This window comes from Mirounga leonina, unplaced genomic scaffold, assembly GCF_011800145.1.
Source record: "Mirounga leonina isolate KUSES-001 unplaced genomic scaffold, KU_Mleo_1.0 Mir_115, whole genome shotgun sequence".
Taxonomy (NCBI): domain Eukaryota; kingdom Metazoa; phylum Chordata; class Mammalia; order Carnivora; family Phocidae; genus Mirounga; species Mirounga leonina.
This window is the reverse complement of record NW_023270268.1, coordinates 5,479,104-5,497,601: the sequence shown is the minus strand read 5'-3', so window position 1 is coordinate 5,497,601 and position 18,498 is coordinate 5,479,104. Positions and strand designations below refer to the sequence as shown.

The window sequence follows — 18,498 nt, the reverse complement described above, 5'->3', positions numbered from 1 at the left end:
GGGACCTTGCCATGACATGAAAACATTACAGGGGAACATTTAAACTGCTTTTGTTAAAGCACTTTAGAAGCACATTCTTGGGCCAGTTATAAGTCATTAATTCCCAAAGCAGCTTTTCTCCCGAGGAGAAGCCAAAAAAGAGGCCTAGGGGGTGGTGGGAGATAACACACACTCAGATGCTTTTAACTTGAACCTCAGTTGTGCCCCTTCTCTGGGCCAGGCGTGATGCTAGGCAGCCGATGTAGACCACCCCTACTTCATCCTCACAACGACCCTGCCAGGTAGGCAGCCTTCCCATTTTACGAAGGACACCGAAGCACAGAGGGTTTGAAAAACACAACATCCATGCCAGAATCCCTCCTTTAGGTTTATAAAGTGCTCACACAGTTCACCTCCTGTGTCCTGCATGTCCATGAACAATATAGAGTATCATTTTACTTTATTTAATGGGATCGTGCCAGACATATCTTTCTGCCACTTTGTATTTCTGCTTCATGTTACATTTTGGGATTCTGCATATTGATGATGCGGAGCTCTAGACCCTGCATTTCTAACTAGTGTTAGCATTCCATTTTAGGGCTGTACCACAGTTTGTTATTCATTTTCCAGTAATGGACATTAGGCTCCTGGCAGTTTTTCACTGTGACATACAATCCTGGAGCGAACCTTCCTGAGCGTCTCTCTGGATCTATGTTATATCCTCTTGCTTTACTCTTGGAATGGGTGTGAAAGGACATCTGGTATAGTTTGAATTTCCATTTTCTTGAGACGTGGCGTCTTTTCGTGTGTTTACCGGCGATTCTGTATTCTTTGAATTGCCTGTTCTCCTTTGTCTACCCTTTTAATGAGTTGTTTTTCTTACTGATTTGTTAAGAATTCTCTATGAATTTTTGCCTTTGCATCCTTTGTTGATTATAAAAATTGCAGAGCTTATCTTTTTAACTTTGTTACAGTAAAGGGGCATATGAGTGATGGTGTTCTTTAGTAGGAAGATACTTTAAAATTTTAACTTATGAATGTTTTCTTTTACGATTTGCTCTTTGGTGTCTTAAGAAATTTTTCTGATCTGGAGTTAGTAAGATATTCTCCTGTATAATTTTCCAATGGTTTTAAATTTTGCTTTTTATATGTAGGCAGGTATTGGGTAATTTGGGTAAATTTAAGTAACTAAATTTAGTCTATCTAAAATGTACATGTGGTGTGACATTGTCTTTATTGAACTAACCCTTCTCTGATCTAATTTTACTTTTTACCATATGGAGAATCTGTGCTGACGCCATTCACTGTTTGGTGCATCCTTCCCTCTGATTTGTAAGGCTGCTCTTCTTGTGTATCTGGGACTCTGTTTCTGGGCTGTTTTGTCTGTCTTGTACTGTTAGCATGATATCACATTTGCCATAGTTATCAGATTCTCTTTTTGTAATGTTGACCGGAATTTCATTGAATTTATTGCTCTTTGGGAAGAATTCACATCTTTACATCATCGGGATTTCTGAACCATGACCTGGGCATTTTTCTCTATTCAGGTCTTCTTTTAGTGCCTGAAATAATATTTTATAATTTTCCCCAGACATTTTACACAGCTGTTAGATTTATCCTAGGGATCTTATACTTTTTGTTACTATCACGGCTGCCTCTTTTTCTTTTCTTTTTTTTTTTTTACATTTTCTATCAGTTATTACTGGTATAGAGGAATGCTGTTGGTTTTTATATGTTGATCTGGTCAATCTAACAATCATACTGAACATTCTAACTTTTAGATTTTGGCATTTTTCTGCAGGTAAGGGCAGTCTTTATCTTCTTTTCTATATTTATCATTCATTTTTTCCTGCTATATTTCATTGGCTAGGGCCTTAAGCAGAAGCTTTAACAGGCATCTGTGTGTTATTTCTGAAGTTAATGGGAATATTTTTAATATTTTATCATTTAAGTCTGATGTTTATTGTAGGGTTTGATAGATGCTCTTTTTCTAGATGCAGCTCAGGTAGGCTGTGGTTTGGTGGAAAGAGAAAATACATGCATACCACACACACACACACACGGACGCGCGCGCGTTGTAAAATGAGATTAAAATTCTGATTTATTTAGCCAAGGAGTCAGAAAATGATTAGAAGGCAGGTGGCCTCCTAGAGTGTAGCTGCACCACACAAACTCAGCCCAGCTTGCCAGGGCTCTGGAAGTCCTCCCTGAGGTCGCATTTGAAAAAAAATCACAGGAGCTGGCTGGGTCTGAGCAGTTCAACTTCTTGTTCTTCTGTGGTCTTATACCTGGGACTCAGATTGTGTAGTAATTTATTCTCTTAATAGGAAATGGAGCCCTGGCCCTCGTTCCTCTGTTCAGGAGACATTTCCTGAGTTCCTCCCCTGCTTGGCACTGTGTGTGGTACAGAATTCTTTCTGTCCTCAGGAAGTGGCTCCAGTTTTCTGTTGTTGGACCCAGTAGAAGGATCTGGCATGAGTGGTTGAATGAGCCCCTCATTCTGATTGACCCTCTGGTTCAGTGCCACTGGTCTGGGGCCAGCAACCTTTCTGATTGGCAAAACAGAGCATGGCCGAAGGGCTGTTCCTGGGAGTGATTTTGATGTTTCTGCTAAGTAAGCCGTTAGGACAGTGGCTACATAAACCCCATGTTGGAACGGAGAAGATTGTGTGTATATGTTTCTGTGTATAGAGCCAGAAAAAGCCCCAATCATATGTACTAGATTTTAGGGACTTTATAAAACACATAAAATGTTAAAAAAAAATCACAAGCAACCTGTAAGTCCACTCACTGCAGACGTTTTGTTTCATTTCCTTTTGATCTTTTTTCCTTATAGACATTAAATGCATGTATCATACACACTGTAGTTATTGATCATGTAGTGAATATATACTGTTTAGTGAATATTTTCCCTTATGTTTTTTTCTTTTTTTAAAAATGGAGATTCACGTAGCGTAACATTCACCCACTTAAAATATACAGTGTAGTGGTTTTAATATATTCACAAGGCTGTGCAGCCATTACCACTACCTGATTCCAGAACATTTTCATCACCCCAAAAAGAAACCCTATACCATTAGCAGTCACTCCTCATTCTCCCTCACCCCTGCCCCTCTGGGAACCACTAATCTACTTTCTGTCTCTATGGATTTGCCTATTCTGGACATTTCATGTAATAGGAATCATACAATATGTGGCCTTTTGTGTCTGGCTAAGTTATTAGCATAATGTTTTCAAGGTTCCACCATGGTGTAGGATGTGTCAGAGTTTCATTCCTTTTTATGGTGGAACCATCTTTTATTCTTTGCGTAGGCTCATTTAAAAATTATTTATCTAGTTTCTCTAAAGGGGCATTTCAGTGGATTCCCATTTATCACTGCAATCAACACTTCTGTGCCCTTTTCTGATTCTCCCATTAATGTACATCTCTGGCCTTTGCTAGCTTTTAAAGAGGAGGGAGCCCTAGTAGCAGCTGATTTGCTTAGATTCGGCAGTTTCCACTGTGCTCCCGACTGTATACATCTAATACTATTACTACTGGGAAGTAAAATTTCTCCTTATTATTTGGTAATAGCAGTGGGGACATGTTTGCCCATTTCATGGTGTTCTGCCAAGAACACGGTATTCTACCTGCTGTCAGGCAAAGGGCACGTGGCACAAAGTGAACCATGGAGAAGACCCAGGATGATCTGTGTTCAATTCAGCTTCAAATCCTGTCATGTGGAGGTTTTTACTAACTTCTTAGACCTTGGAGTCTCTGCTTGTAAGGGTGGGATTGTCTAGTCTATGTCCCTGGGCAGTCCTAACGATTAAATGGGATATTTTTATGAAGGTGCCTGTCTTGTGGTAGTGTTCATTCATCTTGACTGGCAACGTTACTCAGAGCTTAGATAAGCAAGGGGACCCAGGGAGAAAGCTCTTCACAAAAGCCTTTCTCCAGTTCTACCTTTTTTCTTAGAATAGTCCTCTCGGCTGGGTATAAACCTGGTGGGGAGGGGATGGCGGCCTTGGTTGCTGCCCCCACCTAACATTCAGCCCTGCTGTTACCATGACAACGTCTCTACGGCTCCAAGCTCCAATGAGAGGGTCCGAATAATTTTTGTTCCCTTACCATCCATGCCAGCCGCTTATATTAGCTTTCTAACAGCTCTAATTGTTTATATTGCTGCCTTGATTTTTCTTTATGAGGTAATTTTTTCTAATATGAGTATAGGTCAGGAACGAGATCCAACAGAACCTTCTTAGCAACGCATCTCTGCCTTCATCCCCTGTACTGGGAGTAATATCATGCAGGGGCAAAGTGATAATCTAATGGGCACTAGAAACTGACTTGCAATTATCCATACTATCAGGACCAATATTGCTTCTCAAGAAAAAAAGCCAAAGCCCAAATAAAAAAACCAAACAAAGCACAAAAGCGCACACACACACACACACAAAACAAAAACCCCATAGCCATGTTGTTGTCGTGTTGCTCCATATCTGACATGTGTTTTCTGTTTTACCTCAGGGATCCTCAATCTGGCATCTGGGGTGGTGGATTTACTTCAGTTCTATTTCCCGGAATCTTTTGATCGCCTTCCCAGGGACTCTGGCCTCTTTGGTGGTCCCAGACCAACTGTCCTGGAGTCTTGCAGTGTGAGCGACTTGGCAATTTTGCTACGAGGGAACAAAAGGAAAACCCAGCCTATTGAATTTGGAGCCCATCAGGTGAGCTTCTTGGGATTGCATGTCGTGAAAATCAAAGGCAGTTTGCAGTTGGAGAAGGTTTGGGAGGCCGAATTATTCCACAGCATAGAGTTCAATAGCTCCTCTGCCAGAATAGGTCAATTTCAGATCTGGGTGAAGGAGCAATTGTTAATACTTCAGCTAGCCTGGTTGACCAAATCCAGACCGGCCACTTCTTTTTAAAGATGTTACCTGCCTCCCACAGAAATGGACTGAGCTTTGCAAGATCCCTCTTTGTAGAATTTGATGTTTTCTCTTTCCTACTTCCTTCTTCTTTCCTTCTCCCCCAGGTAATCCTTGTAGCTAATGAAATGGCAAAGGAGAAAATTCCAGAAGAGCTGGGGTTAGCCCTTGTGCTAACCGTGTATGAAGCGAAAGGTTTAGAATTTGACGATGTCCTCCTTTACAACTTTTTTACTGACTCTGAGGTATGTTATGCTGAATTTTTTTCACGCTATGCATGCATATATGTATGAGCTACACTTCCTCTCTGGGAGAGAGAACATGGAGCTGAGTAGAAGTGAGTTTCTCACAGGTACCTCTTTCTGTTCTGGAGCATCATCCATTCGGTGTGGGCTTTGTGTCCTTGGATATGGGTTTTGTCGATGGCTGTGGGTGGTTTCCCAGTGTGTCATGGGCTGGTTCTCCCGTGCCCTGCCCTGCTCTCTCTTTCTTCTGAATGCCTGGTACCCGAGTGCCAGCTTCCAGTGTTCACTAGCTCCTTGACTCCCAAGGATGCTCCAGTTGGAGTGAGCTCTCAGGAGAGCCTTACAAATGAAGGCAAGGTTAGCAGTGTCCACCCTATGAGGACAGAACTGGGCAAGTTCAGTTCATAGAAAGAGAAAACTCCGGGAAGACAAATGAGGCCTGGTTCCTGGCCACTGGATCAGGTAATGTGGGGGGTGAGGAGAGCTGCCCCGCCTGGGAGCTCCCTTCTGGCATGGCTTCCCCACTGCTTGCAGCCCATGCAGACCATGGCAGTGAAAGAGTCCCTGGATCGACCCCCAGGACCTCCGTGCCAGGCCACCGCTTTGACTTGGTTCCCGAGTCCAAGACCTTGGGATGGTCTTTCTTCCTGAGCTCAGTACATTATGGGTAGAGTCACCAACTCGAGCCACTGGTTTCTTTTTCACCACTGTCTTTCGGTGGGGGCTCAGGCTGGCTGCTGACTGCTGGGGGGTCTCCTCTGGCACTTAGCTGGCTGTGTCCTGGTCCCTGTTGCAGACTTCCCACTGCACATGGTGCATGCTTGAAGGGGCTGTTGTTGTACTGTTAGCTTTGACACCTTAAAATCTGCCCCAGAACTGACTGTTTCAAATGGAGTCCTGAATTTTTTTTTTCTGATCTTTTAAAAAATAGGATTGCCTTGATGATAGCTCTGACTACTATTGCTATGGGTACTTCACGGTTTATAAAGTCCTTTTTCAATGCTTTGTTTCCCTTCATCCTCCACTAGCCCTCTGAGGTTGTATGTATTCTCATTACCCTCATTCTACAGATAAAGCTGAGGGTCATGGAAATTAAGTAAATTGCCCATAGTCATGGTGTAGGTTCCAGAGCCTGGAGACCAACTCAGATGCTTTGAGTTCTCAGTTTCTCAATCTTTCCTCTGTACTCCTTTCCTTTTAAAGCCCCGCATGCAAATTGCCTTCCAGAACCTTCCACGATGAGTATACCATTGCCATACCTTAAGTGCATTCCTTTTCTATTGACTTTTGCTAATGAAATCAGATGCACTCTCATTAACCCTGGAACGATTTTTAATCTCTGAGAACTAACTCTTTTTTCTCATAATACATCCATTGGTCATGGTTGGACTGAGGCTGTGCCGAAAGAGGAAGGGGTAAGACTTTGTTGTTCCTGTCCTTTATTAATTGCTAGTTGTGTGCTTGTGCCAGTAAGAAGCCCGAGGAGCTCTGGACTTACGGATCTGTAACTTGTGGTCACTTCTGTTTGTGGAAGAAAAATCCAGTTATTCTGTCTCACCCTGATCCTGGAAATGGCGAAGGCCCAGATATCTTGACCCTGTGCTCCCAACCAATGGCTCAGTTTGTTGCATAAAATTAAAATAACCACAAATGGAATTTTTTGGTAACATCCACTTCATCCCATGTGCACAGTAAGACTTCTAAAAAGACTCCTGATGTGGTGCTCCTTCTCAGTTCCTAAGGAGTGTCATTATGCATTCCCCCAGCACAAAGCACACCCTCCATTTATCATCGACAGAGATAAGACCAAAAAACATCTCATTTCTAAATGAGAGGCAATTCTCTAATCAAAGCAGAGGAAAGACAGAGATCACCTAAGTCTTCAATCACCTGGCTCCTCATGTGGGGTTTCCTTCGGGGTGTCTGGCTGCAGGCTGCTGCATAGTAATTGCATTTGACATGGGGGACAGTGGAGAGCTCATCTCTCCACCCCTGGCCTCTTCTTCCACCCCTGGTTTATGTTTCTGGCAAACACACTCTTTGTGCATGTGTGTGGGGGGTGTTATTGTTGTCCTGGTGTGCGATTCTTCTCTTTAGAGGATTTGTTGCTCCCTGTTCAACCACATAGTTGCCAGGGCCATCTTCTGAGATGGGGAAGGGACCAAGGAATGGTTATGCCAAATCCTTCTCTTCTAGGATTTGGCCTCATTTTGGGGAGCAGTAGTCTTTCTCCCAGTCACCCCCAAACTCTCCTCCTGTGGGGACTTAGAAGGGTGCTTGGCATTTACACTCAGCCCCAATGTAAGGACTCCCGGGGGAGTCCTTTCCTTCATACTCCTGGGACAGGAGGGACTTTGAAAACCACAGCTTTTATGGTTCTCACTTAGAGAACAGGCCCCACCAAGGTGACCTTCACAATGATCAGTCCCAATAGAAGAAGCTGGAAGACTTACATACTGCTTCTTTTATTGTCAGAAGTGCTGTAGGCCTGTATTCTTGCCACAAATACACGTACTCCTCAAAGGCTCGGTCTTGAAAGTAAAGTATGTTTTATTCCTGGAAACAGGTTAGTCCTGCACCATACGAGCAGCTTTTCCTTCTCATTCAGCAGTTTTAAAATATGTTGTGCTTCACTAGCCCTTCCAAGATCGGCTGGTCTGCACCTCACACTGTCTGCCAGGAGAGCCTCATAAATGTCAAAACGCTTGTGTCTTTTGCCTGCCTTCCTTGGCCAGCAATTCAGAGTGTGAATGGCTCTACAAAGAGGACGGTCATAAATATGTCCTGAAGGCTTTTTTTTTTTAACTCCCAACTACTTCAATGATTACATGATTTACATCTCTTTTCAGAATATGATGATTAATTCCATAATTGGTTAGTAGCATAACCATCCTTATTTAATAGACAGTGTTTATTTTTTAGTATCAAAATAAATTTAACGTAATAATAATTTGATTAATATTAAATAAATTAGATTGTTTAAAGCATTTAACCTGATACTTATTAGTTTAAGTTATGGGGTGACTTAAGGTCGTGAACTGTATCCACTCCAGGTTTTCATTATTCTTGAGAAGATACATAGGTGGCAAGGAGCACCATTTTATACATGGAAAAGTAAAGGCTGAGGGGAGTTAACTAGCTACTCACAAGATTCAGTAAAGGATGAAATCTGAAATTGCATAGGAATTCTGCCCTCTAAATACTGCATGTATTCTGGGCACTTTAGCTTTACCAGGGTCTGTCGACCATGGTCCCCAGGGCCAAATCCAGCCCACTGTCTACTTTTGTGTGGCCCGTGGGCTAACAGTAGTTTTTACATTTTTAAATGGTTAAAAAAATCGAAGGAAAACAATGTTACGTGACACATGAAAATTACATTAAATTCAATTTTAGTGTTGAAAAATAACGTTTTATTGGGACACACATGCCCATTCATCTACATGATTGACAATGGCTGCTTTTGCATCATAATAACAGAGTTGAGTGGTTGTGAGAGAGACCGCATGGCCCACAAAACCTGAAATATTTATCCTCTGACCCTTTAGAGAAAAAAACTTGCCAACTTCTGGTCTACATAGTCACTATGGTTTTGTGGTTTGAGTTTGGATAAAGGGACACATGGCTAAAATCTCAACTATTTGTCAAGCATTGTATTAGACACTCGACATTGATTATCTCCTTTTATTTCCCAATAAACTTGGGTAGTTCTGTCATCCCCATTTTACAGAGCAGGAAAAGGAGACATGGAGGAAATAAATAAACAATTTTTCTGAGGTCACATAGCTAATGAGTGAAAAAACTGAGATACAAGTATGTTCTGTCTGATCTCAGTGTCCTGTGCACATTATACTCCACAGCTCCTGAATTTTGTTCCATCCCTGGGTGAATAATTTAGTTAGAGAATTTTGTCATATGTCTTAACAGCTGACACTAAGTGGCATCTCTCACACATTGTGAAAGGGCTGAAGGACACTGGGTTCCTCCCTCCATACTGCTTGTGGAAATTCTTTAAGCAAGAAATTTCCTGGATGCTTAGCATTCCTCTTGGAAGTGGGTTTGTGTGCCTGGCTTCTCAGCCATCTTGGCCAAGTGTCTGGGGGAGTTTTCATGGTAGCTTCCCCTTTCCCTGCGTGTGCCACCTGAGGTGCCCCCACCTGAGGCCATAGGATAGCCCCCTCCTTACAGCTGGGCTGAGGGCCCCAAGCCAGGAAAAGGGGGCTTAATTCACCATGAGGCTGTGTGTACAGTTCAAGAGTATATTCTGCTGGTTTTTAATTTGTCATTGTTGTTCAGGCTTACAAGGAATGGAAGATCATTTCTTCATTTACGTCTTCATCATCTGACTCCAGAGAGGAAAACCAACCACTGATTGAAGTGCCCCTGAAGAAACCCAGCTCCTCCCAGCGTCGGTCTCTCACGGTGAATCCAGAAATGTACAAGGTGATTTACTGCCATTTGTCCACATGCTTATTTGACATGGGGGTGGGGAGGGGGGCGGGCAGTAAACAAGGTTTGTATGAGAAGATGAGGCTAAAAATAGAGCCCGGCACTTGACTGGTTTTCTTGTGCATCAGCACTGGGGAGTGGAGGATGGGAGTGGGCATGGCAGGGATCTCAGTGTTGGCAGACGCTCTTTTCTCAGCAGAGAGTGGGGCTTGATGGGTGGGGCACTGACTGAAAGTGAAAGGGGGAGGGTTGTACCTTCTATTCACCTCTGGAATTCAGCTCTCTTCAGAAATTTTGAAGTTGCTGACAGAGAACTCAGACGTGAAGTCCAGGACAATAATTCATGGAGACTTGTATACCAGGCTTGACTATTATGGGGGAGGAAAAAATGTTTCTCTGCCTTTTAAGATTCCTCTAGCTGGTCTAAAAATTAAATTGACATGAAACAGATTAACAGAAGAAAATAAAATTTAGGGGCGCCTGGTTGGCTCAGTTGGTGAAGCCTCTGCCTTTGGCTCAGGTCATGATCCCAGGGTCTTGGTAGGGAGTCTGCTCGGCAGGGAGTCTACTTCTCTCTGTCCCTCTGCTGCACCCCCTGCTTCTGCTTTCTCACTCATGCTCTCTCTCTCAAATAAATACATAAAATCTTTAAAAAAATGTTAAAAAAAAGAAAATAAAATTTAATTATGTATGTACAGGGAATCAACATAAACATGAGATTCCAAAAACAGGCAAAATGAGGTGTATCTGTCATCCTGAACCAAGGAGAAGGGGGTAGGGTTCTAGGGCTTCAAAGGGAAAGAAAGCAATTCACAAGAATATGAAAAATGTTAATGTTTGGTAAGCAGATGTTTGCTGGGCCATCCAGATCAATGGGACACAGAGGAATTCACACAAACAGACTTGCTATGGAGCTCCCTGTTTAGCACCCCTAGTTCATATATACTACAGTTATCTATGGTGATTGCTCCCTTCCTGGAGCAGGTTCTCTGTCTAAATTCTTTTAGGAAGTCAGGGTGAAGGTCAAAGGTTCTTTGTGAACCTTTTGTTTCTTAAAAATAATCGGCCTAAAATAATCCACATGCCAAAGAGATGGAAGTCCACATTTTGGGGTGGCAAATTTTTCTCCACTACGCTGTGAAGGGACCCAGCTTTCCTTTCCCTTCACATCGCAGCTGCCTCACTGAGAATGAGGCTAAAGCTGAGCAGTTCTGCAGAGTTCTTGACTGAGGGAGGTTGATGGAGCCTCGGGAGAGTGAAAATTGAACGAGTAAAACGAAAAACTTTGGGGAGAAACTACTGCCCTAGTTTTATGTCTTGTACAAAGTACAAAACAAACAGAATAGCAGTTATCAGGTTATTTCAGTAAATGCCTAGAAAGCTCTACAGAAATAAAAGTTAAGGGGCGCCTGGGTGGCTCAGTCGTTAAGTGTTTGCCTTTGGCTCAGGTCATGATCCCGGGGTCCTGGGATCGAGCCCTGCATGGGGCTCCCTGCTTGGTGGGAAGCCTGCTTCTCCTTCTCCCACTCCCCCTGCTTGTGTTCCCTCTCATGCTGTGTCTCTCTTTCAAATAAATAAATAAAATCTTAAAAAAAAAAGAAATAAAAGTTAAATCACTGCCAAGCTATGCAAACCTCTAGGTAGCCACAAATCCACTCCTGTTTGGAAATGTGCATTATTTAATCAAGTAGGCCCTCCCCGTGTTCAAGTCATAACCCCCTTATATCTGCAGCCCTCAATCATGGCATAAGTCATGAATAATTTTGTACTAATGATAGTGGTCATAGAAGTGTATGACTGGCTTAATTTGTAAAAATAAGGTATAGTAACTGTGTAAGTAAGATGTAGCCATTGGGATAAATTGAGTGAAATGTACATGGGACCTCTCTATACTATCTTCGTGCCTTCCTATGAACCTATAATTATTTCAAAATTACAGCCGATAAGGGCAGTCCTATGCTAATGTTGCTCCCTTGCTAGAGCTTCACTTATCTGTGCTGAGGCCGCAGTGAGCCTCCTGTCCTGCTCACGCTTCTGCTATGCTGAAATTTGGTTTTTGTATTTCACCAAATTGAAGTGTATCACGTTGAAGCTCTAGACAAAAAGTTCTCCGTCTTTGTCCTCAATTTAGCTCCTCAATGGAGAGCTGAAGCAACTATATACTGCCATCACACGGGCCCGGGTTAACCTCTGGATCTTTGATGAAAACCCAGAGAAGCGGGCTCCTGCTTTCAAATATTTCATGAGAAGAAATCTTGTCCAAGTTGTGAAGACAGATGAAAATAAAGGTAAGATCTCATTAAGATATTCTGGCTGTTGGATACAAAACATGTTACTCTCATTTAAATAATAATCCCCCCCCAAACAAAACAAAACAAAACGTTACTCTCAACTTCTTCTTATGGTCAGGTATAAAGGATATAGATTTTGAAAGCACTTTCTTTCCTTTCCACATTTCTTCTGAGAAATGAGAGTTCGTATTTACTGCTAAGGTGTGTGGGAAAGTGTGGTTGTAATGGGAGTGGGGGAGGTTAATACCTTCAGGGAAGATTTATTATTGGTCCTTTAAAGGTGAGGGTCATGGCAGGGGCCTGGCTGGCTCAGTCAGTAGTGTGTCTGACTCTTGATCTCAGGGTCGTGAGTTCAAGCCCCATGTTGTGTGTGGAGCCTCCTTAAGAAAAAAAAAAAAAAAAGTGAGGGTCCTGGGCGAGGTTGAGAAGAAATAGGCTTTGTTGGGGGGAACACAAATTGCTATGGTCTTTGGACAGCTGACTGGCAGTATCTATCAAAATTAAAAATGTGCTGGGTTAAAAGTGACCCAGCAATTCCTGTTCCAGGAACCTATCCTAGAGATGTTCTTGTAATAGAATCTCAAAGATACATGCACAAGAGTGTTCCTCACAGCCCCATTTGTAATTATAAGAAACTAAAATGACCTAAGTGTCTAGCAGTGAGGAACTGTTCTTGGGGGCTGCTCTGGTCCTAGGACTGGTAAGTGCGGCTTGTTGAGGAGATAGGGACACCTTTCACTTTTCCCCTTCTGTGCTGTTTGCAGTGTTTAAAAAGCCAAACCAATATTGTGTGTTGTTTTGATCACTTACTGACTAATTAAAAAAATGGAGTGCAGATCTCCTGATAGGATAACTAGCGGGAGAAGTCATCAGCCCTTCATAAAGGAGAAAATTGTTGTCCTTCTTATGGGTTAGCCGTTGAGTCGGCTCCTCCAGGCCACAGTTAATTTCTCTACGGATAGGGGAAAGTGCAGGGCTCAGCCACTGTGCAGGGGTCTGCTGCTTTCCTGAGCATTTTCTGGCCAGTTTTATGGAGACTATTTTTGGTGGCAGCCAATGGCTCAGTTGGGGACCAGGGTTAGCTGTTCTGTTTCTGGGCCCTGGCTGTTGGGTGTAATGGGGAAAGTTGAAGTCTTGGAATGAAAAAACCCTAGCTTCTCATTAGAATTTTCCACCTGTGCAGCCACGTGACCTTGTCCAGACCCACTTTCTCACCCTGGGCCTTCACTTCTTCAACGAAAAGGGAGGGGGCAGGCTGGCCTGCTGTGGTCATTCTTAATCTCCCCTGTGGCGCCTATTCCTTTCATTCCCAGAGTAGATTCTGGCACCTGTTATAAGAGATCATCAAGATAGCCAATTTTCTTTCATTTAAAGATTCCAAATGAAACAAGATCACAATTTATTTTCTGTCTTGGTAGCGTTAAGAATACAAGAAAAAGGACAGTCTTTTTTTTTTTTTTTTTAAAGATTTTATTTATTTGAGAGAGAGAGAATGAGAGAGAGCACATGAGAGGGGGGAGGGTCAGAGGGAGAAGCAGACTCCTTGTCGAGCAGGGAGCCCGATGTGGGACTCGATCTAGGGACTCCAGGATCATGACCTGAGCCGAAGGCAGTCGCTTAACCAACTGAGCCACCCAGGCGCCCCCCCCAAAAGGACAGTCTTAAGTGTGTTGTAAGTTGCACATGGTAACGTCTATGAGAACATCTGTTCCCACTGTGCAGGGGGAGCTGGGGATGAGCGGAGTGACTGTGTAATTTGGGTGTCTTTATCATCGTGCCGGCAGCATTCGCCTGCCCTATGTGGAGCTACCGGGGAGCTCCCTGTGAGGATAAAATGTCACCGGAGCATGGATAGCATGCACAGAGTCAGGACAAGACGCTGCAAAGTCATCTTTGCACACGGCGCTGCAGGACATGGCAGAGGGCCGGTGAGAGGGAGTTTGCGACTTCTAAAGGAAGCTGGCGTGTCTGCTTGGCTGCCCTCCATTGCTATCCATGGGCTGGGGTATCCTGGACCCCTTCGGCCCAGATTTAGCTCTCAACCTTGTGTTGGTCATCAGTCTTCCATATGCTTCTTGCAGCTGAGGCTCAGAACCTGCAGAGAGGGGTTGCCTACGGCTGTTGATGCTCGGGGGGCTGCAGGAGGGGTGGCTAATCTAGTTGCCAGCAGGCTAGTGTGACAGCAGAAGGGCCTGACAGCAGGTGGTTGTGGCATTCCATGTCCACCGATGGGGACGTGTCACATTGCTTACCCTGAGGGCAAAGTCTGCACATTTGAAAATACTGTAAAACCCTGTCACCTTGTCCTCTGTGTGGGAGTTTGCCAAGAGCCACATGGCTCTGGATTTTCAAGGAGGAATTAGAATATTCTGTCTTCTAATCTATCGCTGTAGGAGAGGAAGGTAGACCGAAGATCAAAAACTGGGTAACATCCTTTCTTCCCTCTGCCTCCTCTTTCCAAAAGCCACAACAACCTGGCTTGGTAAGCTAAAATCCGTCTTAAAATGAATCCCGGAAGGGGGGTGGAGCAAGATGGCGGAGGAGTAGGAGACCTGGATTTCGTCTGGTCTCAGGAATTCAGCTGGATAGGGATCAAACCATTCTGAACACCTACAAACTCAACAGGAGATCAAAGAAAAGAATAGCAGCAACTCTCTGAACAGAAAAGCAACCACTTTCTGGAAGGTAGGACGTGCAGAGAAGTGAATCCGAAGCAATATTAGGGAGGATAGACGGCGGGGGAGAGGGCCTCCCTCGGCTGCTTCTGGCAAGTGATAGAGTCGCGGAGCACAAGATCGGAACTTTTAGAAGTCGGCTCCACTGAGGGATGTCGCTCCGGTGGCTAAGCGGGGGGTGGAACCCTTGAGGGGACAGTGTGGTCTCAGGACCCTCGGGGTCACAGAAAGACCGGGGGTGCCTGGGTGTGGCAGAGCTCCCAGGGATCGGAACGGGGAAGCCGGCTGCAGAGGCGGAGCCCAGGCGTGGGCTCTCAGCTCGGGGTGGCCATAAACCGTGATCCGCGGCACAGTCGGGCCCCTGCTCCTCCAGCAGGGACCCAACAAGCGGCAGATCCGGGGAGATTCCCCTTCCTCCCCGGGGAGGAGCAGCGCGGGAGCGCACCGCGGGGATCTGCTGGGTTTGGAGACTCCACCCGGGGTCGGGTGCCAGAGATAGAAATGCTCAGTCACAGGCCGGGTGAGCACAGAGTGTGGCTGGAGACCGGGGAGATGGGAGTGACTGACTGCTTTTCTCTGGGGGCTCACTGAGGAGCGGGGCCCCGAGTTCTCGGCTCCTCCAGGGCGGAGATTGGGAGGCCGCCATTTTCATTCTCGGCCTCCAAAGCTGAACGGAAAGCTTGCAGGGAACAAAAGCTCCGGAGAGCAAACTCGAGCAGATTACTTAGCCTGGACCGGCAAGGGCGGGGCAATTCTGCCTCCGGCAAATACATTCGGGAACCATGGCAACAGGCCCCTCCCCCAGAAGATCAGTGAGAACAGCCAGCCAAGACCAAGTTTACCGATCAATGAGAACGGCAGAACTCCAGCACTAGGGGAATAGTGCACGTAGAATTCATGGCTTTTTTACCATGATTCCTTAGTCTTTCCAAGTTAATTTTTTTTAACTTTTTTTTTTTTAATTTTTCTTTTTCCCTTTTTCAACCAACATCTTATCAATCCCTTTATTAAAAAACATTTTTATTTTTCATTTTTAGAGTCATAGTCTATCCCTTCATAGTAGTTACCCTTATTTTTGATATATATATATATATATATTTAAATTGTTCTCTCTTTAAAATTTTGAGATACAGTTTCTTCTAACAGATCAAAATATACCTTAAATCTCTAGTGTATGGCTTTGTTCTAGTCTCCTGCCTGATCACATTCTCTCCCTTTTTTTTTCTTTTCTTTTTAAATACTCTTCTTTTTTCTTCCAAACAAATTCTTATCTATCAATTCCTTTTATAAAATCTTTTATAATTTTCATCTTTACAGTCATACTCCATCCCTTCACTGTATTAACCCTTATTTTTGTACATACATAAGTTTTTCATTCTTTAAAATTTTGGGAGGCACTTTCTTCTAATGACCAAAATACACCCAAAATCTAGTGTGTGGCACTGATCTATGTACCAGCCTGATCATATTTGATCATATTGTTTTTTTTTGTTTTATTCTGTTTTTGTTTGTTTTTATCTTTTTATCTTTTTTTTCTTTTTCTTTTCTCTTTCTTTCCCTTTCTTTTCCCCCAGTTTCAGGTCTTTTCTGATTTGTTTAGTGTATATTTTCTGGGGACGTTGTTACCCTGTTAGCATTTTGTTCTCTCATTCATCTATTCTCCTCTGGACAAAATGACAAGGTGGAAAAAAACCACTCAATAAAAAGAACAAGAGGTAGTACCCACTGCCAGGGACCTACTCAATATGGACATTAGTACGATGTCAGAACTAGAGTTCAGAATGATGATTTTAAAGATACTAGCTGGGCTTGAAAAAAGCATAGAAGTTATTAGAGAAACCCTTTCTGGAGAAATAAAAGAACTAAAATCTAACCAAGTCGAAATCAAAAAGGTTAGTAATGAGGTGCAATAAAAAATGGGGGCTCTACAATCTATACATTCAATGCAATCCCCATCAAAATACCATCCACTTTTTTCAAAGAAATGGAACAAATCATCCTAAAGTTTCTATGGAACCAGAAAAGACCCCGAATAGCCAGAGGAATGCCAAAATACTAGCCAATAGGATCCAACAGTACATTAAAAGGATTATTCACCATGACCAAATGGGATTTATTCCTGGGCTGCAAGGTTGGTTCAACATCTGCAAATCAATCTGTGTGATACAATACATTAATAAAAGAACAAGAGCCATATGATCCTCTCAATAGATGCAGAAAAAGCATTTGACGAAGTACAGCATCCTTTCTTGATCAAAACTCTTCAGAGAATAGGGATAGAGGGTACATACCTCAATATCATAAAAGCCATCTATGAAAAACCCACAGTGAATATCATTCTCAATGGGGAAGAACTGAGAGCTTTCCCCCTAAGGTCAGGAATGCGGCAGGGATGTCCACTATCATCACTGCTATTCAACATAGTATTAGAAGTCCTAGCCACAGCAATCAGACAACAAAAAGAAATCAAAGGCATCCAAATCGGCAAAGAAGAAGTCAAACTCTCACTCTTTGCAGATGATATGACACTTTATGTGGAAAACCCAAAAGACTCCACCCCAAAACTGCTAGAACTCATACAGGAATTCAGTCAAGTGGCAGGATATAAAATCAATGCACAGAAATCAGTGGCATTCCTATACACCAACAATAAGACAGAAGAAAGAGAAATTAAGGAGTCGATCCCATTTACAATTGCACCCAAAGCCATAAGATACCTAGGAATAAATCTAACCAAAGAGGCAAAGGATTTGTACTCAGAAAACTATAAAATGCTCATGAAAGAAATTGAGGAAGACACAAAGAAATGGAAAACGTTCCATGCTCATGGATTGGAAGAACAAATGTGAAGATGTCAATGCTACCTAGAGCAATCTACACATTCAGTGCAATCCCCATCAAAATACCATCCACTTTTTTCAAAGAAATGGAACAAATCATCCTAAAATTTGTATGGAACCAGAAAAGACCCCGAATAGCCAGAGGAATGTTGAATAAGAAAAGCAAAGCTGGCGGCATCACAATTCTGTACTTCAAGCTCTATTACAAAGCTGTCATCATCAAGACAGTATGGTACTGGCACAAAAACAGACATATAGATCAATGGAGCAGAATAGAGAACCCAGAAATGGACCCTCAACTCTCTGGTCAACTAATCTTTGACAAAGCAGGAAAGAATGCCCAATGGAAAAAAGATAGTCTCTTCAACAAATAGTGTTGGGAAAATGGACAGCCACATGCAGAAGAATGAAACTGGACCATTTCCTTACACCACACACAAAAATAGACTCCAAATGGTTGAAAGACCTAAATGTGAGACAGGAGTCCATCAACATCCTAAAGGAGAACACAGGCAGCAACCTCTTTGACCTCAGCTGCTGCAACTTCTTCCTAGAAACATCACCAAAGGCAAGGGAAGCCAGGGCAAAAATGAACTATTGGGATTTCATCAGGATAAAAAGCTTTTGCACAGCAAAGGAAACAGTCAACAAAACCAAAAGACAACCGACAGAATGGGAGAAGATATTTGCAAATGACATATCAGATAAAGGACTAATATCCCAAATCTGTAAAGAACTTATCAAACTCAACACCCAAAGAACAAATGATCCAGTCAAGAAATGGGCAGAAGACATGAACAGACATTTTTCCAAAGAAGACATCCAAATGGCCAATAGACACATGAAAAAGTGCTCAACATTGCTCGGCATCAGGGAAATCCAAATCAAAACCTCAATGAGATACCACCTCACACCAGTCAGAATGGCTAAAATTAACAAGTCAGGAAATGACAGATGTTGGTGGGGATGCGGTGAAAGGGGAACCCTCCCAACAGTGGGAATGCAAGCTGGTGCAACCACTCTGGAAAACAGTATGGAGGTTCCTCAAAAAGTTGAAAATAGAGCTACCATACGATCCAGCAATTGCAGTACTGGGTATTTACCCCAAAGA

General features: G+C 43.2%; 1 protein-coding gene across 1 annotated transcript in view; it reads left to right on the top strand.

Annotated features, from left to right (window-relative positions):
- Positions 1–18,498, top strand: part of TRANK1 (tetratricopeptide repeat and ankyrin repeat containing 1) — an 82,398-nt gene that overhangs the window by 44,058 nt on the left and 19,842 nt on the right. Inside the window, exons 13-16 of the mRNA XM_034991895.1 lie at positions 4,490–4,689; positions 4,998–5,135; positions 9,429–9,575; positions 11,713–11,869. Coding sequence (XP_034847786.1) covers positions 4,490–4,689; positions 4,998–5,135; positions 9,429–9,575; positions 11,713–11,869 — 642 coding nt within the window. The remainder of the gene's footprint in view (positions 1–4,489; positions 4,690–4,997; positions 5,136–9,428; positions 9,576–11,712; positions 11,870–18,498) is intronic.